The 23823-nt window shown below is 45.1% G+C and overlaps 1 protein-coding gene across 1 annotated transcript in view; it reads left to right on the top strand.

Annotated features, from left to right (window-relative positions):
- Positions 1 to 23823, top strand: part of LOC119784873 — an 80776-nt gene that overhangs the window by 40978 nt on the left and 15975 nt on the right. Inside the window, exons 5-10 of the mRNA XM_038287134.1 lie at positions 8929 to 9046; positions 10995 to 11164; positions 11240 to 11324; positions 20128 to 20586; positions 21198 to 21485; positions 23648 to 23746. Coding sequence (XP_038143062.1) covers positions 8929 to 9046; positions 10995 to 11164; positions 11240 to 11324; positions 20128 to 20586; positions 21198 to 21485; positions 23648 to 23746 — 1219 coding nt within the window. The remainder of the gene's footprint in view (positions 1 to 8928; positions 9047 to 10994; positions 11165 to 11239; positions 11325 to 20127; positions 20587 to 21197; positions 21486 to 23647; positions 23747 to 23823) is intronic.

Here is a 23823-nt window from a genome sequence, read left to right as displayed (position 1 = left end):
ATGTGGCAGCATCATGCTTGGGTTTACCATCGGTCCTGCTGTTTTGCACGGATGTGGCGGCATCATGCTGGGGTTTACCATCGGTCCTGCTGTTTTGCACGGATTTGGCGGCATCATGCTGGGGTTTACCATCAGTCCTGCTGTTTTGCACGGCTGTGGCGGCATCATGCTGGGGTTTACCATCGGTCCTGCTGTTTTGCACGGCTGTGGCGGCATCATGCTGGGGTTTACCATCGGTCCTGCTGTTTTGCACGGCTGTGGCGGCATCATGCTGGGGTTTACCATCGGTCCTGCTGTTTTGCATGGCTGTGGCAGCATCATGCTGGGGTTTACCATCGGTCCTGCTGTTTTGCACGGCTGTGGCGCCATCATGCTGGGGTTTACCATCGGTCCTGCTGTTTTGCACGGCTGTGGCGGCATCATGCTGGGGTTTACCATCGGTCCTGCTTTTTTGCACGGCTGTGGCAGCATCATGCTGGGGTTTACCATCGGTCCTGCTGTTTTGCACGGCTGTGGCGCCATCATGCTGGGGTTTACCATCGGTCCTGCTGTTTTGCACGGCTGTGGCGGCATCATGCTGGGGTTTACCATCGGTCCTGCTGTTTTGCACGGCTGTGGCGGCATCATGCTGGGGTTTACCATCGGTCCTGCTGTTTTGCACGGCTGTAGCGGCATCATGCTGGGGTTTACCATCGGTCCTGCTGTTTTGCACGGCTGTGGCGGCATCATGCTGGGGTTTACCATCGGTCCTGCTGTTTTGCATGGCTGTGGCGGCATCATGCTGGGGTTTACCATCGGTCCTGCTGTTTTGCACGGCTGTGGCGGCATCATGCTGGGGTTTACCATCGGTCCTGCTGTTTTGCACGGATGTGGCAGCATCATGCTTGGGTTTACCATCGGTCCTGCTGTTTTGCACGGCTGTGGCGGCATCATGCTGGGGTTTACCATCGGTCCTGCTGTTTTGCACGGCTGTAGCGGCATCATGCTGGGGTTTACCATCGGTCCTGCTGTTTTGCACGGATGTGGCGGCATCATGCTGGGGTTTACCATCGGTCCTGCTGTTTTGCACGGCTGTGGCAGCATCATGCTGGGGTTTACCATCGGTCCTGCTGTTTTGCACGGCTGTGGCGGCATCATGCTGGGGTTTACCATCGGCCCTGCTGTTTTGCACGGATGTGGCGGCATCATGCTGGGGTTTAGCATCGGTCCTGCTGTTTTGCACGGATTTGGCGGCATCATGCTGGGGTTTACCATCGGTCCTGCTTTTTTGCACGGCTGTGGCGGCATCATGCTGGGGTTTACCATCGGTCCTGCTGTTTTGCACGGCTGTGGCAGCATCATGCTGGGGTTTACCATCGGTCCTGCTTTTTTGCACGGCTGTGGCGGCATCATGCTGGGGTTTACCATCGGTCCTGCTGTTTTGCACGGATGTGGCGGCATCATGCTGGGGTTTACCATCGGTCCTGCTGTTTTGCACGGATGTGGCGGCATCATGCTGGGGTTTACCATCGGTCCTGCTGTTTTGCACGGCTGTGGCGGCATCATGCTGGGGTTTACCATCGGTCCTGCTGTTTTGCACGGCTGTGGCAGCATCATGCTGGGGTTTACCATCGGTCCTGCTGTTTTGCATGGCTGTGGCGCCATCATGCTGGGGTTTACCATCGGTCCTGCTGTTTTGCACGGCTGTGGCGCCATCATGCCGGGGTTTACCATCGGTCCTGCTGTTTTGCACGGCTGTAGCGGCATCATGCTGGGGTTTACCATCGGTCCTGCTGTTTTGCACGGCTGTGGCGGCATCATGCTGGGGTTTACCATCGGTCCTGCTGTTTTGCATGGCTGTGGCGGCATCATGCTGGGGTTTACCATCGGTCCTGCTGTTTTGCACGGATGTGGCAGCATCATGCTGGGGTTTACCATCGGTCCTGCTGTTTTGCACGGATGTGGCAGCATCATGCTTGGGTTTACCATCGGTCCTGCTGTTTTGCACGGATGTGGCGGCATCATGCTGGGGTTTACCATCGGTCCTGCTGTTTTGCACGGATTTGGCGGCATCATGCTGGGGTTTACCATCAGTCCTGCTGTTTTGCACGGCTGTGGCGGCATCATGCTGGGGTTTACCATCGGTCCTGCTGTTTTGCACGGCTGTGGCGGCATCATGCTGGGGTTTACCATCGGTCCTGCTGTTTTGCACGGCTGTGGCGGCATCATGCTGGGGTTTACCATCGGTCCTGCTGTTTTGCATGGCTGTGGCAGCATCATGCTGGGGTTTACCATCGGTCCTGCTGTTTTGCACGGCTGTGGCGCCATCATGCTGGGGTTTACCATCGGTCCTGCTGTTTTGCACGGCTGTGGCGGCATCATGCTGGGGTTTACCATCGGTCCTGCTTTTTTGCACGGCTGTGGCAGCATCATGCTGGGGTTTACCATCGGTCCTGCTGTTTTGCACGGCTGTGGCGCCATCATGCTGGGGTTTACCATCGGTCCTGCTGTTTTGCACGGCTGTGGCGGCATCATGCTGGGGTTTACCATCGGTCCTGCTGTTTTGCACGGCTGTGGCGGCATCATGCTGGGGTTTACCATCGGTCCTGCTGTTTTGCACGGCTGTAGCGGCATCATGCTGGGGTTTACCATCGGTCCTGCTGTTTTGCACGGCTGTGGCGGCATCATGCTGGGGTTTACCATCGGTCCTGCTGTTTTGCATGGCTGTGGCGGCATCATGCTGGGGTTTACCATCGGTCCTGCTGTTTTGCACGGCTGTGGCGGCATCATGCTGGGGTTTACCATCGGTCCTGCTGTTTTGCACGGATGTGGCAGCATCATGCTTGGGTTTACCATCGGTCCTGCTGTTTTGCACGGCTGTTGCGGCATCATGCTGGGGTTTACCATCGGTCCTGCTGTTTTGCACGGATGTGGCGGCATCATGCTGGGGTTTACCATCGGTCCTGCTGTTTTGCACGGCTGTGGCGCCATCATGCCGGGGTTTACCATCGGTCCTGCTGTTTTGCACGGCTGTGGCGGCATCATGCTGGGGTTTACCATCGGTCCTGCTGTTTTGCACGGATGTGGCGGCATCATGCTGGGGTTTACCATCGGTCCTGCTGTTTTGCACGGCTGTGGCGCCATCATGCCGGGGTTTACCATCGGTCCTGCTGTTTTGCACGGCTGTGGCGGCATCATGCTGGCGTTTACCATCGGTCCTGCTGTTTTGCACGGCTGTGGCGGCATCATGCTGGGGTTTACCATCGGTCCTGCTTTTTTGCACGGCTGTGGCGGCATCATGCTGGGGTTTAACATCGGTCCTGCTGTTTTGCATGGCTGTGGCGGCATCATGCTGGGGTTTAGCATCGGTCCTGCTGTTTTGCACGGATTTGGCGGCATCATGCTGGGGTTTACCATCGGTCCTGCTGTTTTGCACGGCTGTGGCGGCATCATGCTGGGGTTTAACATCGGTCCTGCTGTTTTGCATGGCTGTGGCGGCATCATGCTGGGGTTTACCATCGGTCCTGCTGTTTTGCACGGCTGTGGCGCCATCATGCCGGGGTTTACCATCGGTCCTGCTGTTTTGCACGGCTGTGGCGGCATCATGCTGGGGTTTACCATCGGTCCTGCTGTTTTGCATGGCTGTGGCGGCATCATGCTGGGGTTTACCATCGGTCCTGCTGTTTTGCACGGCTGTGGCGGCATCATGCTGGGGTTTACCATCGGTCCTGCTGTTTTGCACGGCTGTGGCGGCATCATGCTGGGGTTTACCATCGGTCCTGCTGTTTTGCACGGCTGTGGCGGCATCATGCTGGGGTTTACCATCGGTCCTGCTGTTTTGCACGGCTGTGGCGGCATCATGCTGGGGTTTACCATCGGTCCTGCTGTTTTGCACGGCTGTGGCGCCATCATGCTGGGGTTTACCATCGGTCCTGCTGTTTTGCACGGCTGTGGCGGCATCATGCCGGGGTTTACCATCGGTCCTGCTGTTTTGCACGGCTGTAGCGGCATCATGCTGGGGTTTACCATCGGTCCTGCTGTTTTGCACGGATGTGGCGGCATCATGCTGGGGTTTACCATCGGTCCTGCTGTTTTGCACGGATGTGGCGGCATCATGCTGGGGTTTACCATCGGTCCTGCTGTTTTGCACGGATGTGGCGGCATCATGCCGGGGTTTACCATCGGTCCTGCTGTTTTGCATGGCTGTGGCGGCATCATGCTGGGGTTTACCATCGGTCCTGCTGTTTTGCACGGATGTGGCAGCATCATGCTGGGGTTTACCATCGGTCCTGCTGTTTTGCACGGATGTGGCGGCATCATGCTGGGGTTTACCATCGGTCCTGCTGTTTTGCACGGATGTGGCGGCATCATGCCGGGGTTTACCATCGGTCCTGCTGTTTTGCACGGATGTGGCAGCATCATGCTGGGGTTTACCATCGGTCCTGCTGTTTTGCACGGATGTGGCGGCATCATGCTGGGGTTTACCATCGGTCCTGCTGTTTTGCATGGCTGTGGCGGCATCATGCTGGGGTTTACCATCGGTCCTGCTGTTTTGCACGGATGTGGCAGCATCATGCTGGGGTTTACCATCGGTCCTGCTGTTTTGCACGGATGTGGCGGCATCATGCTGGGGTTTACCATCGGTCCTGCTGTTTTGCACGGATGTGGCGGCATCATGCTGGGGTTTACCATCGGTCCTGCTGTTTTGCACGGCTGTGGCGGCATCATGCTGGGGTTTACCATCGGTCCTGCTGTTTTGCACGGCTGTGGCGGCATCATGCTGGGGTTTACCATCGGTCCTGCTGTTTTGCACGGCTGTGGCGCCATCATGCCGGGGTTTACCATCGGTCCTGCTGTTTTGCACGGCTGTGGCGGCATCATGCTGGGGTTTACCATCGGTCCTGCTGTTTTGCACGGATGTGGCGGCATCATGCTGGGGTTTACCATCGGTCCTGCTGTTTTGCACGGCTGTGGCGGCATCATGCTGGGGTTTACCATCGGTCCTGCTGTTTTGCACGGCTGTGGCGGCATCATGCTGGGGTTTACCATCGGTCCTGCTGTTTTGCACGGATGTGGCGGCATCATGCTGGGGTTTACCATCGGTCCTGCTGTTTTGCACGGCTGTGGCGGCATCATGCCGGGGTTTACCATCGGTCCTGCTGTTTTGCACGGCTGTGGCGGCATCATGCTGGGGTTTACCATCGGTCCTGCTGTTTTGCATGGCTGTGGCGGCATCATGCTGGGGTTTACCATCGGTCCTGCTGTTTTGCACGGCTGTGGCGGCATCATGCTGGGGTTTACCATCGGTCCTGCTGTTTTGCACGGCTGTGGCGGCATCATGCTGGGGTTTACCATCGGTCCTGCTGTTTTGCACGGCTGTGGCGGCATCATGCTGGGGTTTACCATCGGTCCTGCTGTTTTGCACGGCTGTGGCGGCATCATGCTGGCGTTTACCATCGGTCCTGCTGTTTTGCACGGCTGTGGCGGCATCATGCTGGGGTTTACCATCGGTCCTGCTGTTTTGCACGGCTGTGGCGGCATCATGCTGGCGTTTACCATCGGTCCTGCTGTTTTGCACGGCTGTGGCAGCATCATGCTGGGGTTTACCATCGGTCCTGCTGTTTTGCACGGCTGTGGCGGCATCATGCTGGGGTTTACCATCGGCCCTGCTGTTTTGCACGGCTGTGGCGGCATCATGCTGGGGTTTACCATCGGTCCTGCTGTTTTGCACGGCTGTGGCGGCATCATGCTGGCGTTTACCATCGGTCCTGCTGTTTTGCACGGCTGTGGCAGCATCATGCTGGGGTTTACCATCGGTCCTGCTGTTTTGCACGGCTGTGGCAGCATCATGCTGGGGTTTACCATCGGTCCTGCTGTTTTGCACGGCTGTGGCGGCATCATGCTGGGGTTTACCATCGGTCCTGCTGTTTTGCATGGCTGTGGCGGCATCATGCTGGGGTTTACCATCGGTCCTGCTGTTTTGCATGGCTGTGGCGGCATCATGCTGGGGTTTACCATCGGTCCTGCTGTTTTGCACGGCTGTGGCAGCATCATGCTGGGTCTGGTGAGGCGGGGTGCATTAGCTCCCAGCATTCAGCTGCTTCCCTCAGATGTTCTGCGGTTCTTTACGCTGCAGTCGCGTCGCCTCGGTTCATCACCTAAATCAGGAATAAGATGACTGGGAGCGGGGCGAGGACCACCCACCATGGCGTCCGGTCTGGAACCGATGGACCCAGATGTTCTGCTTTCCTCGTCTTCAGACTTTAGTCTCGGCTGAAGTCGATGATCTATAGAAGCAGAAGCAGTCCGCCTCTGAGCAGCTAGAAACGGACTAAAGAACCAGCCTGTAAGGGCCTAGCTGTTTGGAAACACCTGTAAGTGTGGAGGAATCAGGAAGCTGCCTGCTGTCCAGCATGGTGGTGGCAGCATCATGCTGTGTTTTTAAAGAGCATCTAAGGGAGCAGGGTCTGGCTTTTGATCTATCTGACCTTTAGACCAGAGGCGGCCTCCTCCTCCTTCAGGGGCGGAGCTACATGGAGGCCAGGGGTGGCCATGGCCAATCATTGGCCACCCCTACCATATTTTCTCCCTCCAATACAGACGGTGACAGCACACTGGAAAAAATCAAAATCTAGATAAGTCATTTAAACAAGTGCATTTGTTATTGGATTGAGGATTTAGACCATTTACGCTTGAAATAAGAAAACAAAACTGCATTGTCTTATTTCAAGTACATATTATCTCATTATCTTATTTTAAGAGTAAAAATACTAATTCCATTGGCAAACTATCTCATTTACCTGCTCAAATAAAGGGTAAAAACACTTAATTTAAGACACTTTTACTTATTTCGAGATCATTTTTCCAGTGCAGTAATACTCTCAAATGAATATTAAAAACATTTACAGTTTTCATACATTATCAGTTACATGACAACAGAAACACTGCAGTTAATTATGCTAATTATTATACTAACATTAAAGGTGATAAATGCAGAATTCCTGCTATTTTCAGAACTAGATTGTGTCTTTTATGGGATAAAGAGAAAATGATTTCTCTGCAAGTCATCTAGGAGGTTTAAATAAATACTTTAATAATAGCTTATTAAATTATCAATTTATGTAGATATTAGTAGTTGTAAAAATCCATTTTATGCAGAATGATTACTGATAAAGGAAGGTAAATAATGACAATAGAAACAATGTTCACCCTGAACTGAAACCTGACAGAATTTTATCCTTTATACCTTTTATCTAAAAGCAGGAATGTTTAAATATATGAATCTATTTGTTAGCAAAGGCTGAAGGATATGACAGAGAATCAGGGCCAGGCTAGAGATTTTATTTATTTATTACGGGAATAAAGTCATCAAACAACAAACCGTTTCAGATACAAAGCTTGGAGCTCCGCCCAGCAGATGACATCAGACCAGCTCCACCAATCAGCAACCAGAGTCCACTTTGACATCCTGCCCAGTTTGATGCTGCTGCTAAAAGATTTCGTGATTTATCAAACCGATGCTAAAGTAGAACTTCACATGATGCTCCACATTCCTCATTTTAGGGAAGAAAGGGCTTCTGGGAAGAGTTGTTATAAAATATAACTTTATTCTCATTAAATTATGACTTTATTCTTCTATTAAAAACAATTTTTTTTTTTTTTTGCTTGGCCCTAATACTCCGTTGCAATGGGATGTTATAGTTTTTTAGAAAATATGGACATTTTGCTTGTTAACTTCCTGTTGGAACAGCGTAGATTGACGGTGAGGATCCACTTCCGGCCACCCGTTGGTCCATCGGTTATTGCCCCTTATAGAAAAGTTCTGGCTACGCCTCTGTCCTCCTCCGCTTTATCACTTTCTAACAGATAGAAGCTGCAGATCTAGGATATGAAGATGTTTGAACCTCCTCACTGGGTGGTGAATACGTTTGATGATCTTCCTGGAGAGCCGTGATGCTGATCCTGAGTACGGTCACCTGAAGGCACCAGTAGGAACCTGTCTGGAATGATCCTCCGCTGTGGTGGAAACAGTGGAGATGATGCAGGAAGCTCCTCTCTATCTGCTGAAATCTCCCTGATGACTTTAGTCCAAATCTGTCATTTTAAACGTCGCCTGCAGACAAGCAGAACTGAAATCCTAGAGATGCATTTTTCATTAAGAATGAGGAGTAGATGGAGTGTTTATTTCTGTTTGTTCTAGCTCTACGTCACCAAACACAGACGTCAAACGTCCTTCAGGTGTCGGTTCTCCTCGTTGATCTCATTAACGGAACGCAGAGATCTTTCTGTTTTTCTATATTTTCATTTGCAATAATTTGCTCTGATGACTGTTGAGCTTCATCAATCCTCCTCTTCCTCCTCACAAGCAAAACACTTTGGCTGCAGCTCCTCTAATGTCGTCTGACGGACGTCCAGTGCCTCCTGGTGGACAGCTGGGGAACTACTCCCCCCTTAAAAAAGCTGAAGTGTGAGAATAATCAGTTTGCTCCAGTTTTAATTTAAAGAACAGACAACTTTAGATTTTAAAATGATTTATTGGTTGTAGGAATATGTGGAATAGCAGCACAGTGAGGTGGCTCTTCGTTCATCCGTTTCTATTTGCATGTTTTCTAAACTAAAACCAGGCTTTGTTGGGCTGCTGGATAAAACCTGGAACTAAACGCTATTTCTGACATTTTGAAATGAAAATTCTTCCTGGATGGAAGAGAAACGTCTTCAAACTTGGAAACAAAGTCCAGAGGATTGATTTTAATTTTGTTAGAATTAGTCCTCATTACTGTATTATTTTATTATGTTGCTGTGGTCTTCCCTGCATTTCCTGTTAGTATTTGTCAGCTCATTTAATAAATGTTGGCGGTAGCGGTGGTCCGTAGCTGCGTTGGTGTTTTAGGAGCTTCTAGGAGCTGCGGCTCTATGGACTGAATCTTTGTGTCTCTGTTGTTTGGTCAGACTGTCTGAGATCAAAGGCCGCCTGCAGCAGCTGACTGCTGAGCTGTCTGAGCTCCAGCACAGGAAGAAACGCTCAGGAGAAGAGCTGACCATCAGTTCCTGCCCTCAGAGCGCCGCCGTAAGTCCCCGCAGGAGATTTCACCTTTTCTGGAAAACCTTTGCTTTAGAAAAATGTTTTCTGTGGACGGATTTGTTTACTTCCTGACTTTTGAGTCATGTGACCCAATTTACAGAAGCAGAAAACATTCCCAGCTTTTATTTTCTAATCAAAGATGCCAGGAAGTAAAAGAATCATGATTTACTCCACATTCCAGTTCTTAAAGCCTTTATAGAGCAGGTTAATGTTTTTAATCCCCTGCAGACGCCTTACAAATGGAGTTAGATGAGTCCGTGAAAGATATTTTATCTACTGTGAATTAAGATGAAAGAAGAGGTAAAAGGCTAATTGAAAAGTTCAAAGGTTAATAAGCCTAGTTAACACTTATATTTAAGTTTATAAACTAAAAAATCTAAGCTCCAGTATGAGCATTAAAGCCTCTAAAGTTCAGTAAAAGTAAAATAAAACCAAAACAATCCACTGGACCTGGTTTCCAAGGTTTAAAGATGTTTCGCTTCCCATCCAGGAAGGTTTCTCAATTTAAATGTCTGGATCTGCTGTAAGTTTGAGGCTTTATAGACGAGGCCTTGATTTAATTACAATAATATCCAACATTACCTCTAAGCTTATGTTGGACCAAAAAAATGTTTTCATGAATTTCCTGTAAAAGCACTTTTGTTATTTTACTTAATATTTTCGATAAAGTTTGTGTTTCTTGTTCATACTTTGACATTCATTTTGGCCGTCAAAATATCCATATTTTTTAATGTTACAAACATAATAAGGTATTTCCTGGATTCCAATAACTCTATTGGCTGGAAATGTGAATTTCTTTTTTTCTATAGTATTTCACTGAGTGGCTCAGGTTGATCTATCTCTATAGTTCTGCTGCTATAGGCTTAGACTGCTGGAGGACATAGGGACCCCTTTTTCATCATTCTCTTTATTCTATCTCTATTCTCCCACTCTGTGGGGTTGATTAACTTTGGACAGTGTTGAATCTGTTTTCTACTTTCAGCTGGGAGCAGAAACTATTTATCCAAAGGAAGTTTAGATAATTTTCATCATTCTGATTCGTGGAGGAAAGCATCAAAAAGCTTCCAACCCATATTAAGAAAGAGCCCATCTGATCAACAGTTTGGGTCAGAGTGGATCATCAACCTGGAGGGGTTAAAGTCCTGATGGGACAACCTTTAAACACTGAGGCAGGGGCGGCTTTAGGAAATGTTGGGCCCTAGGCAAAGACAGGCAGGGCCCCTCTGAATGGAGAAGACATAAACAGCCCCATTCTCCAGATAGAGAAATGTTAATAGAATAGACATCCATTATCTGTTCTAGGTTGTGTCCCTCTCTTCTTGTCCCTTTTCTTCTTGTTTTCCTCTCTATGTTTTGTACTCAGCTGACTTTTCATGCTGTCTCTAAAGGAATGAAAGATTTTTTCCAAGCACTAAGCTCACTTAGCTGATTGCTCCTTCCTGTGTTTCCAAAAAGGCCAAAGTAAATAACCCAGTCCTTCTTTTCACTGTAGACAAGCCATGATCTGCTTATCTGTTCTCCATTTTTCATTTGGATGAAATAATAGCTGCATGAATCATGACAGCAGACAAGATAGAGGAGAGCAGGAGGCGGGGTTACCAATCTACTCGCTCTGGAGAGCAGAGTTCGCTGCTTTTAGATGTTGTCTCCAAAGTCTCCAGTAGCAGAAAAAAGTCTCTAGATTTGGCGCTAGGAGCTTTTTAGAAATCAAAGTGCTAGAGGGGTCTGAAAAGTGGCTAAATATAGCGACTAAAGCGCTAAGTTGGCAACACTGCTCTTTGCATGGTTTGTTTTCAAATGGTTTGCTGCTGTCTGTGTGGACCTTTCTGAACATGTGCAGCAAATGGACTGATCCAATATGGTGGACACTGAAGGGGGGGGCTGAGACACACTGAATATTATCATGATTGAAAGCGTTTCTGTTTTGTCGCAGTTTCTTGAGGACGTCGTAACCGAGCGTCTGATCCAGTCCGACCAGCTGGTGTTCCAGCAGCAGGCACTGAGCGCGCTCCGTAACCTGCTGACCAAGGACCTGCTCAGGTACCAGGAAGAGGCTCACAAACTCGCCTGCTTCACAGAGAAGCTCATCGGAGCATCGTCCAGGTAAGAGGCTCCACCTCCTGGAGGGGGTCACCATCAGCAGACCCCCCCCCATCACTCAGTGTCCGTCTCCTCCAGGTCAGACGCAGAGGAGACCTTCAGCTGTGAAGAAGGTGCAGAAAGCATGCAAGGAAAGAACGAGGCGGAGCCAGAGAAGAACATGGTAAAGTTCACCATCTAGAACTTCAATGTTAGAAGTTTCCTGTAGATAACTTCTGGTCTAAACAGGTACCGAGCGACCATTTTAACCTTTGAGTTTTTATGAACATCTGGGAGGATATTAGAGCAAAACTCAGAACGTTTGAAGAACAACAAGAGAAACGGAAACCAGATCAAAGTCTGTTGATTGTGAAAATCCTCTTAGTTTCAGTCGTGATTTTACTGCGTAGAAAAATCACTGAACTCCTACAGAGAGAGAAAAGTTTCCCTGGAAGATCTGGTTTAAACTTTTCTTCTTTATTTTTTTAAACCTTTTGTGGGAGGTGCTAACTAGCGTAGCCACATTATTTCCTGGCTCGGAGCTCGTCTGCCTGGCTGTGTGTTTCCTGGACGGGGCCGCCTGTGGAGCTGGTTGACAGTTGCCTTTTGTATCTATGCTTCTTTTTCTATGTCTGCTTCTGTCTCCTTGAACCCCAGTGGGCCTCAGCAGATGGCCGCTCACACTGAGCCTGGTTCTGCTGGAGGTTTCTTCCTGTTCAAAGGGAGTTTTTCCTCTCCACTGTCGCTACAAGCATGCTTAGTGTGAGGGATTGCTGAAGAGTCAATGAGTCGATGCAATCAGCTGGTTTTCCTTAGATAGAAAACTTTGAATCAATCTGACTGGATGATCTGGTGAACTGGAAAGTGACCTGAGATGACATGATGTGAATTGGAGCTATAGAAATAAACTGAATAGAATTTAAACAAAGTGGTTCTACAGAAATGTGACATCAAATCAGATCTGATTATTTTTTATGGTTTTAAATAAAATGATATTGATAAAGAAGTTTCCTGATTCTGGAGGCTGACTGTCAGGCGATGACGCGTTCTGCTCACGCCGAGCCCTGATGATGAACTAGTACTACGCTAGTGCGGTCCGGTTGAGTCTGGCGCGGTCCAGTTCAGTTACCGCGGTTACCGCGCTCGGATCGAGCTCAAAACGGTTTCTGATATAAATGAGGCTAAATTCAGCTGCAGGCGACCAGATTTACTTCAAATTTACTCTGAACGTTTTAGTTTATTTCATTTATAAAGCTTAACCTTAGAAATAAAACTATTTAAACTGAACATTTTACTAATGTTGTGTCTTTTAAATGTTTTCTAAACCCAATAATCAGTTTAGCTTTTTTTATTTCGTTCTCTGGATTCTTCTATAGAAACTAGTCGCTCCAGTTCTTTACTTCTCAACCTGGATTTTATAAATAATAATATATTTTATTAATGTTTAATATCCATTTAAACTATATTTACTCTGCCTTTTGGATATTAATTGATAAATATGATGTTTAATCCTTTTTATATCGGTTTAAACATACTTAAATCAACTAAATCACATTTAAAAATTTGAATTTAAAGAATAATTTTGGAAATATTTTGGCTTTCTATAAGTTTTAAATGAAATTTGACCATAAATAAACAATAAATATATTTTATTCCGTGAAGCTTTTATTTTATTTAGCACCATTTAACGAACTGCTGCTGTTTCCTTCGGCTGGTTTCATTAAACACATTCGATGGTCGCCGCTAATGGATGCTGATCATGTGACCGCGTGCAGCTCTGTAAACCAGTCCTTGTCTGCCGTCTCTGGCATCGGTCCAGCTGTTGTCAGTCTTCCTCAGAAAGTTGGAGGAAACATCTGCCTGCTCATCTGGCTCTGTCTGTCACTCCCTGAAAACATCCCATAATCAACTGACAGCGCGGCGACGGGAAATGATGGGGAAAGAAACCTGCTTTGGAGTCTGATTATAACGGGAAACCTGCCCAGGTGTCGCCACAGCGACAGGCGGGCTGCTGGCATGGACGCTCAAACTGGGACGGATTTCACCCTAAAAGGTTCATTTTTGTAGAGATGTTGGAAACGTCTGCTGATTGGGAGGAAACTCCGGGTTCCACTCCTGAAGCTCTGCAGGGTTAAAGCAGGAGCTCCAAAACGTTTCAGCCTGTGGCGCCAAAACGCAGCCAATCAGAGATCAGCGTCTGGACAAGAATCTGCGCTACGTCTACGCCTGATGGACGAAGGACATTCTCTGGAGGACAAGAATGTTCACATTTTGGACAAAGAAGACAGGTTGTTTGAGAGGAAGGAAGCCATCTTTGTTAAGAAAGAAAATTAACTCAGATTTAAAAAACCTCTAATGCAGCGATAGAGTTTCCAGTTTGATGGAGGATCATAGATCATGGATGAATTCTATTCAGTGTATTTCTATAGCTCCAATTCACATCATGTCATCTCAGGTCAATTTATAGATCCAGTTCAACCAGATCATCCAGTCAGATTGATTCAAAGTTTTCTATCTAAGGAAAACCAGCTGATTGCATCGACTCATTGACTCTTCAGCAATCCCTCACACTAAGCATGCTTATAGCGACAGTGGAGAGGAAAAACTCCCTTTGAACAGGAAGAAACCTCCAGCAGAACCAGGCTCAGTGTGAGCGGCCATCTGCTGAGGCCCACTGGGGTTAAAGGAGACAGAAGCAGACATAGAAAAGGGAGAATTAAACAATAAAATAGAACAAAAATAAAGCAAATAAAGAAACATGATAAAAGCAGAAAGTAAAACAAATCAAACTGTTGGACCAAAACCTTAAACTAATGATACTTCAGTTAACTGCAGTGGTGGATGAAGTACTCATCGGTAGAACTACAATAAAAGTATTGGTACTCATAGTCACATTTTACTCAACTACAAGTAAAAGTTACTCAAACATCTACTTAAAGTATTAAAGTAATCACTTTAGAAAATAGTAAGATGAATTTATCCACCTCATCATGTTTTATTTCACCTGAATGTCTTTGGATGAAACCATTTGCTGCTTTTAGGAGTTTTAAACATGTTAAACTTTATAAAGTCAGATTTATGCAAACACAATTTATGACATCATATATTTGCAGATTAAAAGATTTAAAACAGAAAAGAAGTCTGATGTTTTAAACTGCTAAAAGGCAGACATCTCTCCTTGTAAAGATGAATAAAATGATTAAAGAAAATAAAACTTCAATTGTTTAATCTGCATTCTTGTTTTAGCAAAGTGAGCAGAAATTGACCAAAGTGTCGCTTTGCGTGTTTGAAGCTGTTGTCCTGTTTTGCTGTCATGAAGTCACTGGATGCGCGGGTTTCCTGGGAATTAGGTCACGTCCCGTTAGAATCGGGGGTCGCAGGCTGACAGATGTCAGGTTTGTCAGCTTACAGCTTTTTTCCGACCCTTAAATAATTGATTCATTAATCCAGAGTTTCCTTTAATGGTGTAAATAAGTGGTTAGAGGCTGGGGGGGGGGGGGGGGGGGGGGGGGGGGCTCCATCATTCAGCCTCTGTCTGCATAATCTCATCATTTCAATCACTTATTAATCTAATAGGTTTAATCTGGGCTGAATTAAGAAGCGCTTAAAGTGATCCATCCTGGGCGTGAGAACAAACTGGGACCATAGCAGAGGTCACTGTGGGACTGGTTGCTATAGAAACACACGCTTCAATCAATAACTGTTGATTTTAGTTGTTTTAAAGATGTTTATGAACTAATAAAGACGGCTGCGGTTGAGCCGACTCTCCATTGGTTCTGAGGACAGTGACTCCATTCTGGTTAAATAGATTCTCCCAATAAGGAATAAGGAATAGTTGTATTAACCATACATGGAAACAGAGTTTATGGCCCCCAGGAACTTGGGGGCAACTGCCTAGTATTGCCTAATGGTAACCCCCCCAGTAGGCAATATCCATCTGGAAACCTTCCGTTGAAGTAATTTTGGGAAGGGGCGAAAATACTGGTTAGCTGATTGGCCTATGTTGGTGATAGACGGGCCAAATAAACCAATCAGATCAACGAAGCATATGGCGTACTAACAGAGCGACGACGAAGAGGAGCCAATTGATAGATCAAACTCTTGCCGAAACCAGTCGGGAGAAGAGCAAAAACATCTTTTCCTCTGAGAAAAGCCTCCAGAGCAGTGTTTTGCTCTTCTTTCAGTGAAGAAATACTCTGTAATTCCCATAAAACTTGCTCGATAGCCACGCTAACGCTAGTTTCATCGGCTGAAGCCGCCATGTTCTTTAGACTGAACTGTCGCGCTTCTCGTTGCGTCACACCTCAACCTGCCTCAAAGCCAACGCTGATTGGACGTTCGTTTGGTGAACGGCTCCAAGTTTTCTTTAATGGAGAGTCTCCAGACTGATCTGCGAGTGAAACCTTGAAAGCTCGCGAGATCAGGATGGTCTCACGAGGCTACAGATTCACAGTTAGGGAAGCATTTTATACACTAATCTGCCAAATCATGACATCATTACATTCTAGACGTTTGCAGATGAGGAGGCATCCATGGCTCCAGCCTTATCAACATATAATATACTTTGCCACGTACAAAATGAAGAATATAGCTGTATATAGTCGGACTGAGGAACTACTGGGGAAAACGCAGCAGGCAGGTATTATTAGGGTTTAATAGACTCACAGATCATCAGTAATAATATTAATCCTAACATTTGGTAGACTGGAGATAGGAAGCTGAGGCATTGCTTGTAAGAAAAAGGTTTAAATGTATTTAACCTCTTCAGACAGAGAGATAGAGCTGTGACTGAGGCAACCTCAGCACAAACATTTATACCTTAGTCATTCCGTAAAAGTTCAAAAATATCCACTGGACTTGGTTTCCAAGATTTGAAGACGTTTCTCCACCTCCAGGAAGCTTTCTCAATTCAAAATGTCTGACATTTATTCAGACCTAGTCCAGTGGATTTTTTTGAACTTTTACGGAATGACTATGACCTGGATGACTGAGAATCTTCATCAGCATCTATACCTTACAACATCCTAAAACACACGCTCCCCCCAGGGGAACCAACCCACCCCCTGCATAAAGAACTTTCTCACACTTGAACATCTGGAGGAAAAACAGCTTCAGGCCCCGTCCACACGAAGTCAAACCCTGGCCTAAACGCACACATTTTTCACCAAACCAGCCTCTCATCCATATGAAGCCGGCGTTTCGGGGGTCTGTAAACGATCTTTTTTTTATTAAGCCTTCAGAGTGGGAAGATTTTGAAACGCCGTTTTCGCGTTTCCATCTTTACGCTCTAACCGCATTTTTTTTCTTACACGCATGCATCATAGCGTCGCCTCTAAACACGCATGCGCGACACAGTATCACAGCAACAATGGCGCCGTACTGTGTTGAATGGTTGCTGCTCATGCTACTCACCCTGCTGTCGGGCTTACAACAGAATCTTCTTCTTCTGGAATATCTCCAGGAAGAACAGAGCAATATCGACCACATAGTTCAGCACCTGAATTTGACCACGAAAATGGACCCGCAGGGCAACCATGTATAAATATTAGTGCGCATGCCCAACATTTCGTCGCTTATTTTTGCTTTGGCACCACAGCGCCACTTACAGGCCTGGCATACATTTTGCAGCGTTTTCATGCATTCGTGTGGACGCTCACATTTATTTTATGTCTCCGTCTTTACGACAAACGTTCTGGAAAATATTAGCGTTTCGTGTTCGTTTTGACTTTGTGTGGGCGGGGCCGTTCCCTGTTAGGTTAATCTATCTTCCTCTGGTCAGATGGATCTGCTAATAACAGCCGTCCTTCCCTTCCTGCCATGAAGGAAACTGTGACTCATCATTCTTATCTCTTCGTTTAGAACAAAAATACCTCAAAATGTTTTACTCCACATTTCCTATTTGTAGAAAACATTTCTTTTTATCCATATTGTGAAGAAAATGTTCCAGATTTGTTGTGATTTTCTATTTTCCATTTGAACAGAACTTGAACGTTTCCCTCCATTGCAGAAACAATAGAGTTCCTTAAACCTTTTCAAACCTCCAGTTTTTGGCCTTTTCTGCGGCTCTCCTGGGCTCAGGAAGCCTGACCTCTCAGAGCAAAAACAATAACTTTAAAAGTCATCAGCTTGGAGCTAATCCCACGGCGGTTTAATACCAGAGTGATTAGCCATGATCCTAAACCTCCCAGCCAGCCTGGCTGCTCTCCCAGCCCTGCTTCAGCTCCCCGTCCCTGGGGGAGGCGGTCAGGCGAGGCCCCGGATTAAGGCCAGTCGCTGCTTTGGACCTCGGAGCCTGGAAAGTTAAACCCCTGGATGTTGGCCACTTCATTTCTCTAAGTGGCATCAGTTCCCTCGTTATGAACGTTAATCAATGCTGGATTTATTCAACAGGACGATTTTCTGCCAAAAGCCCAAAAACAGAGAAGATTTTCATCTTTCTTTGGATCAGGAAATGTTTTTTATTCATTCATAGCTTGTTGTTGTTTTTTATTAGTGTGAGAGAGCAGGAAGCTGCATGTTTATGGGGCGGGGGGGTCTGGGAATGTTTTCATGCGTGAGCAGATGTTCCCGTTTCTCAAGAGGGATTTATGTCAGGATGGAAGGGCACAACACGGCAGGATCCGCGCGGCAGTGAACGCGTCGTGTCAATCGACAGCCACGCGGCCTGAACGCCACATGGAGACAGAAACAGACCAGGGAGCGCCGAGCATCATCAGGTCACGGCGTTTATCCTCCACAGCTCAGCTGATCCGTCCAAAAATCAGCCAGAAATTTAATTTCATCTTTTAAACAAGGAGACGTTTCCTCTGCTGCTCTGGTCAGATTATAAACGCTTAAACACAAACGACTCAAATAACAAAATACTTATTTACTACAGTAGAAATGCTGCCTATCTGCACTTTACTGCAGTAATTATTATTTGACTTCTTTTTACTTTCTACTCCTTACATTTAAAAATAATCTCATTATTTTGTTTCATTTAAGCTCATTTCCATTCTGGCCTGTAGATATTAGAAAATAAATAAAAACATCAAAATAATTAGTTTCATCCAGATAATTAATTTCTCTGTGGTTGGACTCGGTGCTGCCCCAACTAGTTGCTCACCACAAACCAAAATAAGATGATGCAAAGTTCAATGTGACTCTGTTAGCATTAGTTATAAAACTAAGAAAAGAAAGTCTAAGGAAGTTTTCATCCAGGATTGGAGAAAATTGGAGAAAATGTTCCTTTACTAAAGTAGAGCAGTAAAACGTCTGGAATTAACATTACTTTTATTTTTATACTTTAAGTCGTTTTAAAAATGATACTTTTACACTTTTACTGCTGAAGTCTAACTTCTACTGAGATGTTTTTAAAATCTAAGGAACATTTTTGGACGATAACGTAGCGAGCGGCGGCTAACGCTAGCAACAGTAGCATCCAGTCGCTGCGCCGATGTATAAACGTTTAATCCAAGTTAGGATTTTATTTTGATTCTATTTGTAAGAAAACATCTGACTAAACTGTCTGTTTGTTCCACTTACAGATAATTTATGTAGCACAAATTTATTCTGCAGAGTTAATGGAGCTAAAGAAAGTTTTATTAAAGGAAAAGTCGTCAGCAGGAATAATCAATAGATCATTATTTATACCTAAAATTAATACATTCACAGTGATTTAATGAATTTAGCGTTAATCAGTAAAAGAATAAAAATAATTTTCATCGCGATCACTGAGTCTGGGAGCGGCCATCTTTGCCCAAATATAGTAGCCCCTCCCTCCTGCCATCTTCCAGCAGTGACGTCACGGTGCGGTAAGCCTAGCGCCATTCTCCCCGCTTTCCAAGCTAAATCAATGGGAACTACTAGACACATCTGCAATCAACAACAATTATTGAAGATTTCCAGAGGACTTCACCATTGAAATTCACCAGAGCTATAGTGAAACTGACAATGCCCACGTGCATGGCAGCTGGATGCTGGAATACATCGGGGAAAAGTGGAAAAAAGAGTTATTCCACCTTTCTGATTCCTGATCCTCCACGGACGGGTTGGTCGTTGGATCGCCAACTTGAAGAGGGAGGATTTGCCATCGAACTTCTGGCCAGAGAAAAAACCCGTAATATGTAGCCAACATTTGGAAGAAGAATGTTTTCAAGATGACTTGGATAATAGCGCGTTGTGACAAACACCAGATACAGCACTGGGACTTGATCAACAGCCGATACCGCAGCGTGACGTCACTAACCAGTAGGTGGCAGTAGTGTTCTTTGACAAACACCAGATACAGCACTGGGACTTGATCAACAACTGTGGGGTGATCAGTTTCACAGCTCTGATAAATACCAGAAATAAAAAATCTCTTTAACATCATGAAGTGGAATAAAGCAACATTTATGCCTTAAGTCTGATGAACACTTAAATCATCCATTTTTTTGTTTTCATTGTGAAACATTTTAGTAGTATGGAGGGAATTTGGTTCCATTATTTTTCAGATGTTTCCATTTTTTCCATCATGTTCTTTGCTTGCAACAATAATGGAAGAAAACTCACTCCGTATCCTTAATGAATCTGTAGGAGCAGAAAAAGATGTCCACTGAATGTGTGGAGGAGCTGCTGCCAGGCTTTAAGCCTTTCAGGCACGGAGGCGGTACCATCATGCTGTGGGGTTTTTGTTGTAACTGGCGTATCTCTGCATACGTAACACCAATGCTGGATGTTTGCTTTCCTAACAGCTGAGAGCTCGGTCTATATTTCCCCCCCAGATGTTCTCCAGATGCTGATAAGGGTCCATCAATCGACCACTGAGGCACCTGTGGCTCCAGCGCTAACCTTCCCAGCGCTAACCTAGCTGCTGGGAAGGTTAGCGCTGAAGCAAACTGCTAACATTAAACTGGCCTCATGTAAAAATCTATTGGTGGTTAATATTTCCCAGAACTCTTATCAGATCAGAATCCAGGTCTAATTGTCTGTTGTTGGGGGTATTTGTTGTTGTTTACCTTTTTCAGCATCGCCCGTCATCCCCAGTACGTTCCCAGTCTAATCCCAGTAAAGATGCAGCAAAGGAGAGGTCTGCAGCCGTCGGCCTCTCTCGCGGCTCCAACCTACGGCGGGCCGACAGCGTCCAAAGCCTGATCAGCAGGTTCTCCGGTCCGACGCCGTACTCGCTGTCCTCCTCCACTCTGAGCCTTTACTCTGGACCCAGACGGGTCATAAGGTCAGTTTCCATGGAAGCGCTGCACACTCCCAAGCCTAAGCTGAGTCTCTTCACGCCGAGCTCCAGCCGGCGTGTCGTGAGCGACAGCGCGCCGCCATCCAGGGAAGACGAGCAGAAGGCCGTTAAACCCTCCAAGATAACGGCGAGGATCGACTGTCCAGTAGAGGGCAGCGCCCAGAAGACGGCGAACAAAGCAGCGACTCTGGCAGAGTCTGGCAGAGATTCGATGGCCGACTCTGGCATGGGATCGGTAAGAGACGAGGGATCCAATCAGATCCGCTCCGATGATCCGCTTCCAATCAAGGAATCCAGACGCCCTTTCTGGCTGATGATGTCACGGCGGCGGGGCAGGCAGCTTCATCAAACTCTGATTTGCAAAATCTAAATGTGACTCTGACCCCGTCGAAGCGTTCCGATCATTCTGCTCCAAACCTCTGATCTGATTTTCCCGCCAACAATCATCGCCTCTGAAACCGTTTCACTTTCTCTTCCTGCTTCCATCAAACATTCTGACGTCTTTTATGGGATTAAATGTTTCAGACGGATCAAAGCTGTTAGAAAATCATCCCTGAATCACTTTGAAGGTCCCAAAGAATAAAGTCCTTCATCTGAAAATAGAAAACGGCTCAAACTGCTAACCCTGCAGGATGTGGAGGAGCTGCAGGGAGCCAGAGCTCGGCTGGATCTCTGCAGCTCCTCCTGAGAATCTCTTTGGTTCAAATCTTCATGTTTGCTTCAATTTTCTAAATCTTCTTCTGATCGATTCCTTTAAATTATCTAATATCTGATAAAACGCCTTTATTCCTCCAAACCTTCACCGTATTTCTCCGCCTCCCTCTGAATCCTCTCTTCTTCCTCCAGGAGTCAGAATTCGATTCAAACAAGCAGCCCGACAGCCCGTCAGAGGAGGAGCCCTCCACCCCCAGAGCCACCGTCCCCCCCAACCCAAAGTATGAGCTGCTGATGAACCACGAGCTGAAAACCAACGGCCTGAGCAGCAGGGAGGCCAACGGTCCAGGAGGCGGCGGCTCGGCCGGGGAGAGCAGCCCCAGGCTGTCCAGATGGGAGGCCGGCCGGCTGGGGACCAACAGCTTCCGGGGGTCCCTGGAGTCCCTGGCCTCGCGGGACTGGGACGCAGGTTCAGACAGGGTGAGCGAGGAAGACCACTGTCCCCGTGTGCTTGCTGAGCTCCGGCTCATTAAAGACCAGCAGATGCTGGGTGGTCACTGCAGCGGCTGGTGAACGGCGCCATCTGCTGGGAGAAAAACGCTCTGCTTCTCCGTTTAAAGATAGAACTTAAATCCTTTGGTTCCTGAAATAGTAAATATTTAACTTTAAAATGAACCAACAGGAGCCCGAATTATTCAGACTGAGATTTAAGAGAAAAGAGAAAATAAACTTCAGACAAACGGAATGAATTCATCTGGAAATGAAGGATTGATAAAAATGAATTTTTATTTTATTTATGATTTTATTACTAGTAGGAAATTTGATTTATTAGTAAAAGACAAGATGTTTGTGTCAGTAGCGGATTAAACCATTTAAATCACAATAAAGAACTCAAAATAAACTAATTCAAAACAGTTAGAAAATGTTTCTAAGGATACCTCAATGTTTACATTTTAGTTGAATCAATAGTTTTGCAAAAAAGTATTTTTCAAATTAGTTTTTTAGAAAAACAATTAGTTTGTTAAATAAATATCTAGCTCCAAATTAAATATTTATTTAACAAACTAAATATTTAGCTAGCACTAAGCTAGCTAAATATTTATTTTGGAGATAAATATTTAGTTTCCAAATTAAATATTTATTTAACAAACTAAATATTTAGCTAGCACTAAGCTACCAAAATATTTCTTTTGGAGCTAAATATTTATTTAAAAAAACTAAATATTTAATTTGCTAACTAAATATTTAGCTAGCACTAAGCTAGCTAAATATTTAATTTGTAAACTAAATATTGAATTTGTAAACTAAATATTTAGTTTACAAATTCAATATTTAGTTTTTTTAAATAAATATTTAGCTAGCACTAAGCTAGCTAAATGTTTATTTTGGAGCTAAATATTTAGTTTACAAATTAAATATTTAGTTTTTTTAAATAAATATTTAGCTAGCACTAAGCTAGCAAAATATTTATTTTGGAGCTAAATATTTATTTAAAAAAATTAAATATTTGCAAACTAAATATTTAGTTTTTTTAAATAAATATTTAGCTAGCACTATGCTAGCTAAATATTTATTTTGGAGCTAAATATTTAGTTTACAAATTAAATATTTAGTTTTTTTAAATAAATAATTAGCTAGCACTAAATTAGCAAAATATTTATTTTGGAGCTAAATATTTATTTAAAAAAACTAAATATTTAATTTGCAAACTAAATAGTTTACAAATTAAATATTTAGTTTTTTTAAATAAATATTTAGCTAGCACTAAGCTAGCTAAATATTTATTTTGGAGCTAAATATTTATTTAAAAAAACTTAATATTTAATTTGCAAACTAAATATTTAGTTTACAAATTAAATATTTAGTTTTTTTTTAATAAATATTTAGCTAGCACTAAGCTAACAAAATACTTATTTTGGAGCTAAATATTTATTTAAAAAAAATTAAATATTAAATTTGCAAACTAAATATTTAGTTTACAAATTAAATATTTAGTTTTTTTAAATAAATATTTAGCTAGCACTAAGCTAGCAAAAATATTTATTTTGGAGCTAAATATTTATTTAAAAAAACTAAATATTTAATTTGCAAACTAAATATTTAGCCCTAAATTAAATATTTATTTAACAAAGTAAAATTTGTATAAATGAATAAATGACTTAGTGAAAAAATTAAATTGGAAGGAAAATAAGCCCCTTATTTTAAAACACGCTAAATAACCTTAAAGATTGCTCCTAATTTTTTACAAACGGCGCCCCATAGAGTTCAGGTCTAAATGTAATAAAAATGTTTTCTATGTTTAACATTTCTATAAATAAGCTTCAGAGTTGGGGCAGCTCCTGACGGGCCTGGTACCTCCTCAGGATCCGACCCGTTTGGTACCGAAGCTTCAAGCAGGATGACCATAATGTCATTTTTCCTTTTCCAGTTAATGAACAGCGCCGCCTGCTGGAAGAAACACAGACTGAAGGTTTTTCTTTGTCCGCCGGCTGTCTCACCGTTTCCAATCAGAGCACAGCGCCTCGCTTCAATCCATCCTTTTAATTGATTAATCATGTCTGATTCAGCTGATGGAGCTCATGGCCGCCGTGCTGCTTGATCCCAGATCCACGCCAAACCTCACGGTTATTGCTCTGTTTCAGGTGGGCGCCATCGACAGCCCCCCCAGGGTGTTCAACAGTCCCTACTCCAACACCCTCTCCATGGATTTTCACCCCCCGTTCCGGGCGTCTGAGTTCAAGGTTAGCAGCTCTTCCTGTTTCCCTATAAGAATGTGGCGTTTTTGGACGGATGCTGATGGATGCTTTCCTCCGGCGGC

The sequence above is a fragment of the Cyprinodon tularosa genome, unplaced genomic scaffold (assembly GCF_016077235.1).
Source record: "Cyprinodon tularosa strain WSP-4 unplaced genomic scaffold, ASM1607723v1 ctg236, whole genome shotgun sequence".
In the NCBI taxonomy this organism is placed as follows: Eukaryota; Metazoa; Chordata; class Actinopteri; order Cyprinodontiformes; family Cyprinodontidae; genus Cyprinodon; species Cyprinodon tularosa.
Note: the sequence above shows the minus strand (reverse complement) of the source record. Positions and strands in the feature narration are given on the sequence as shown.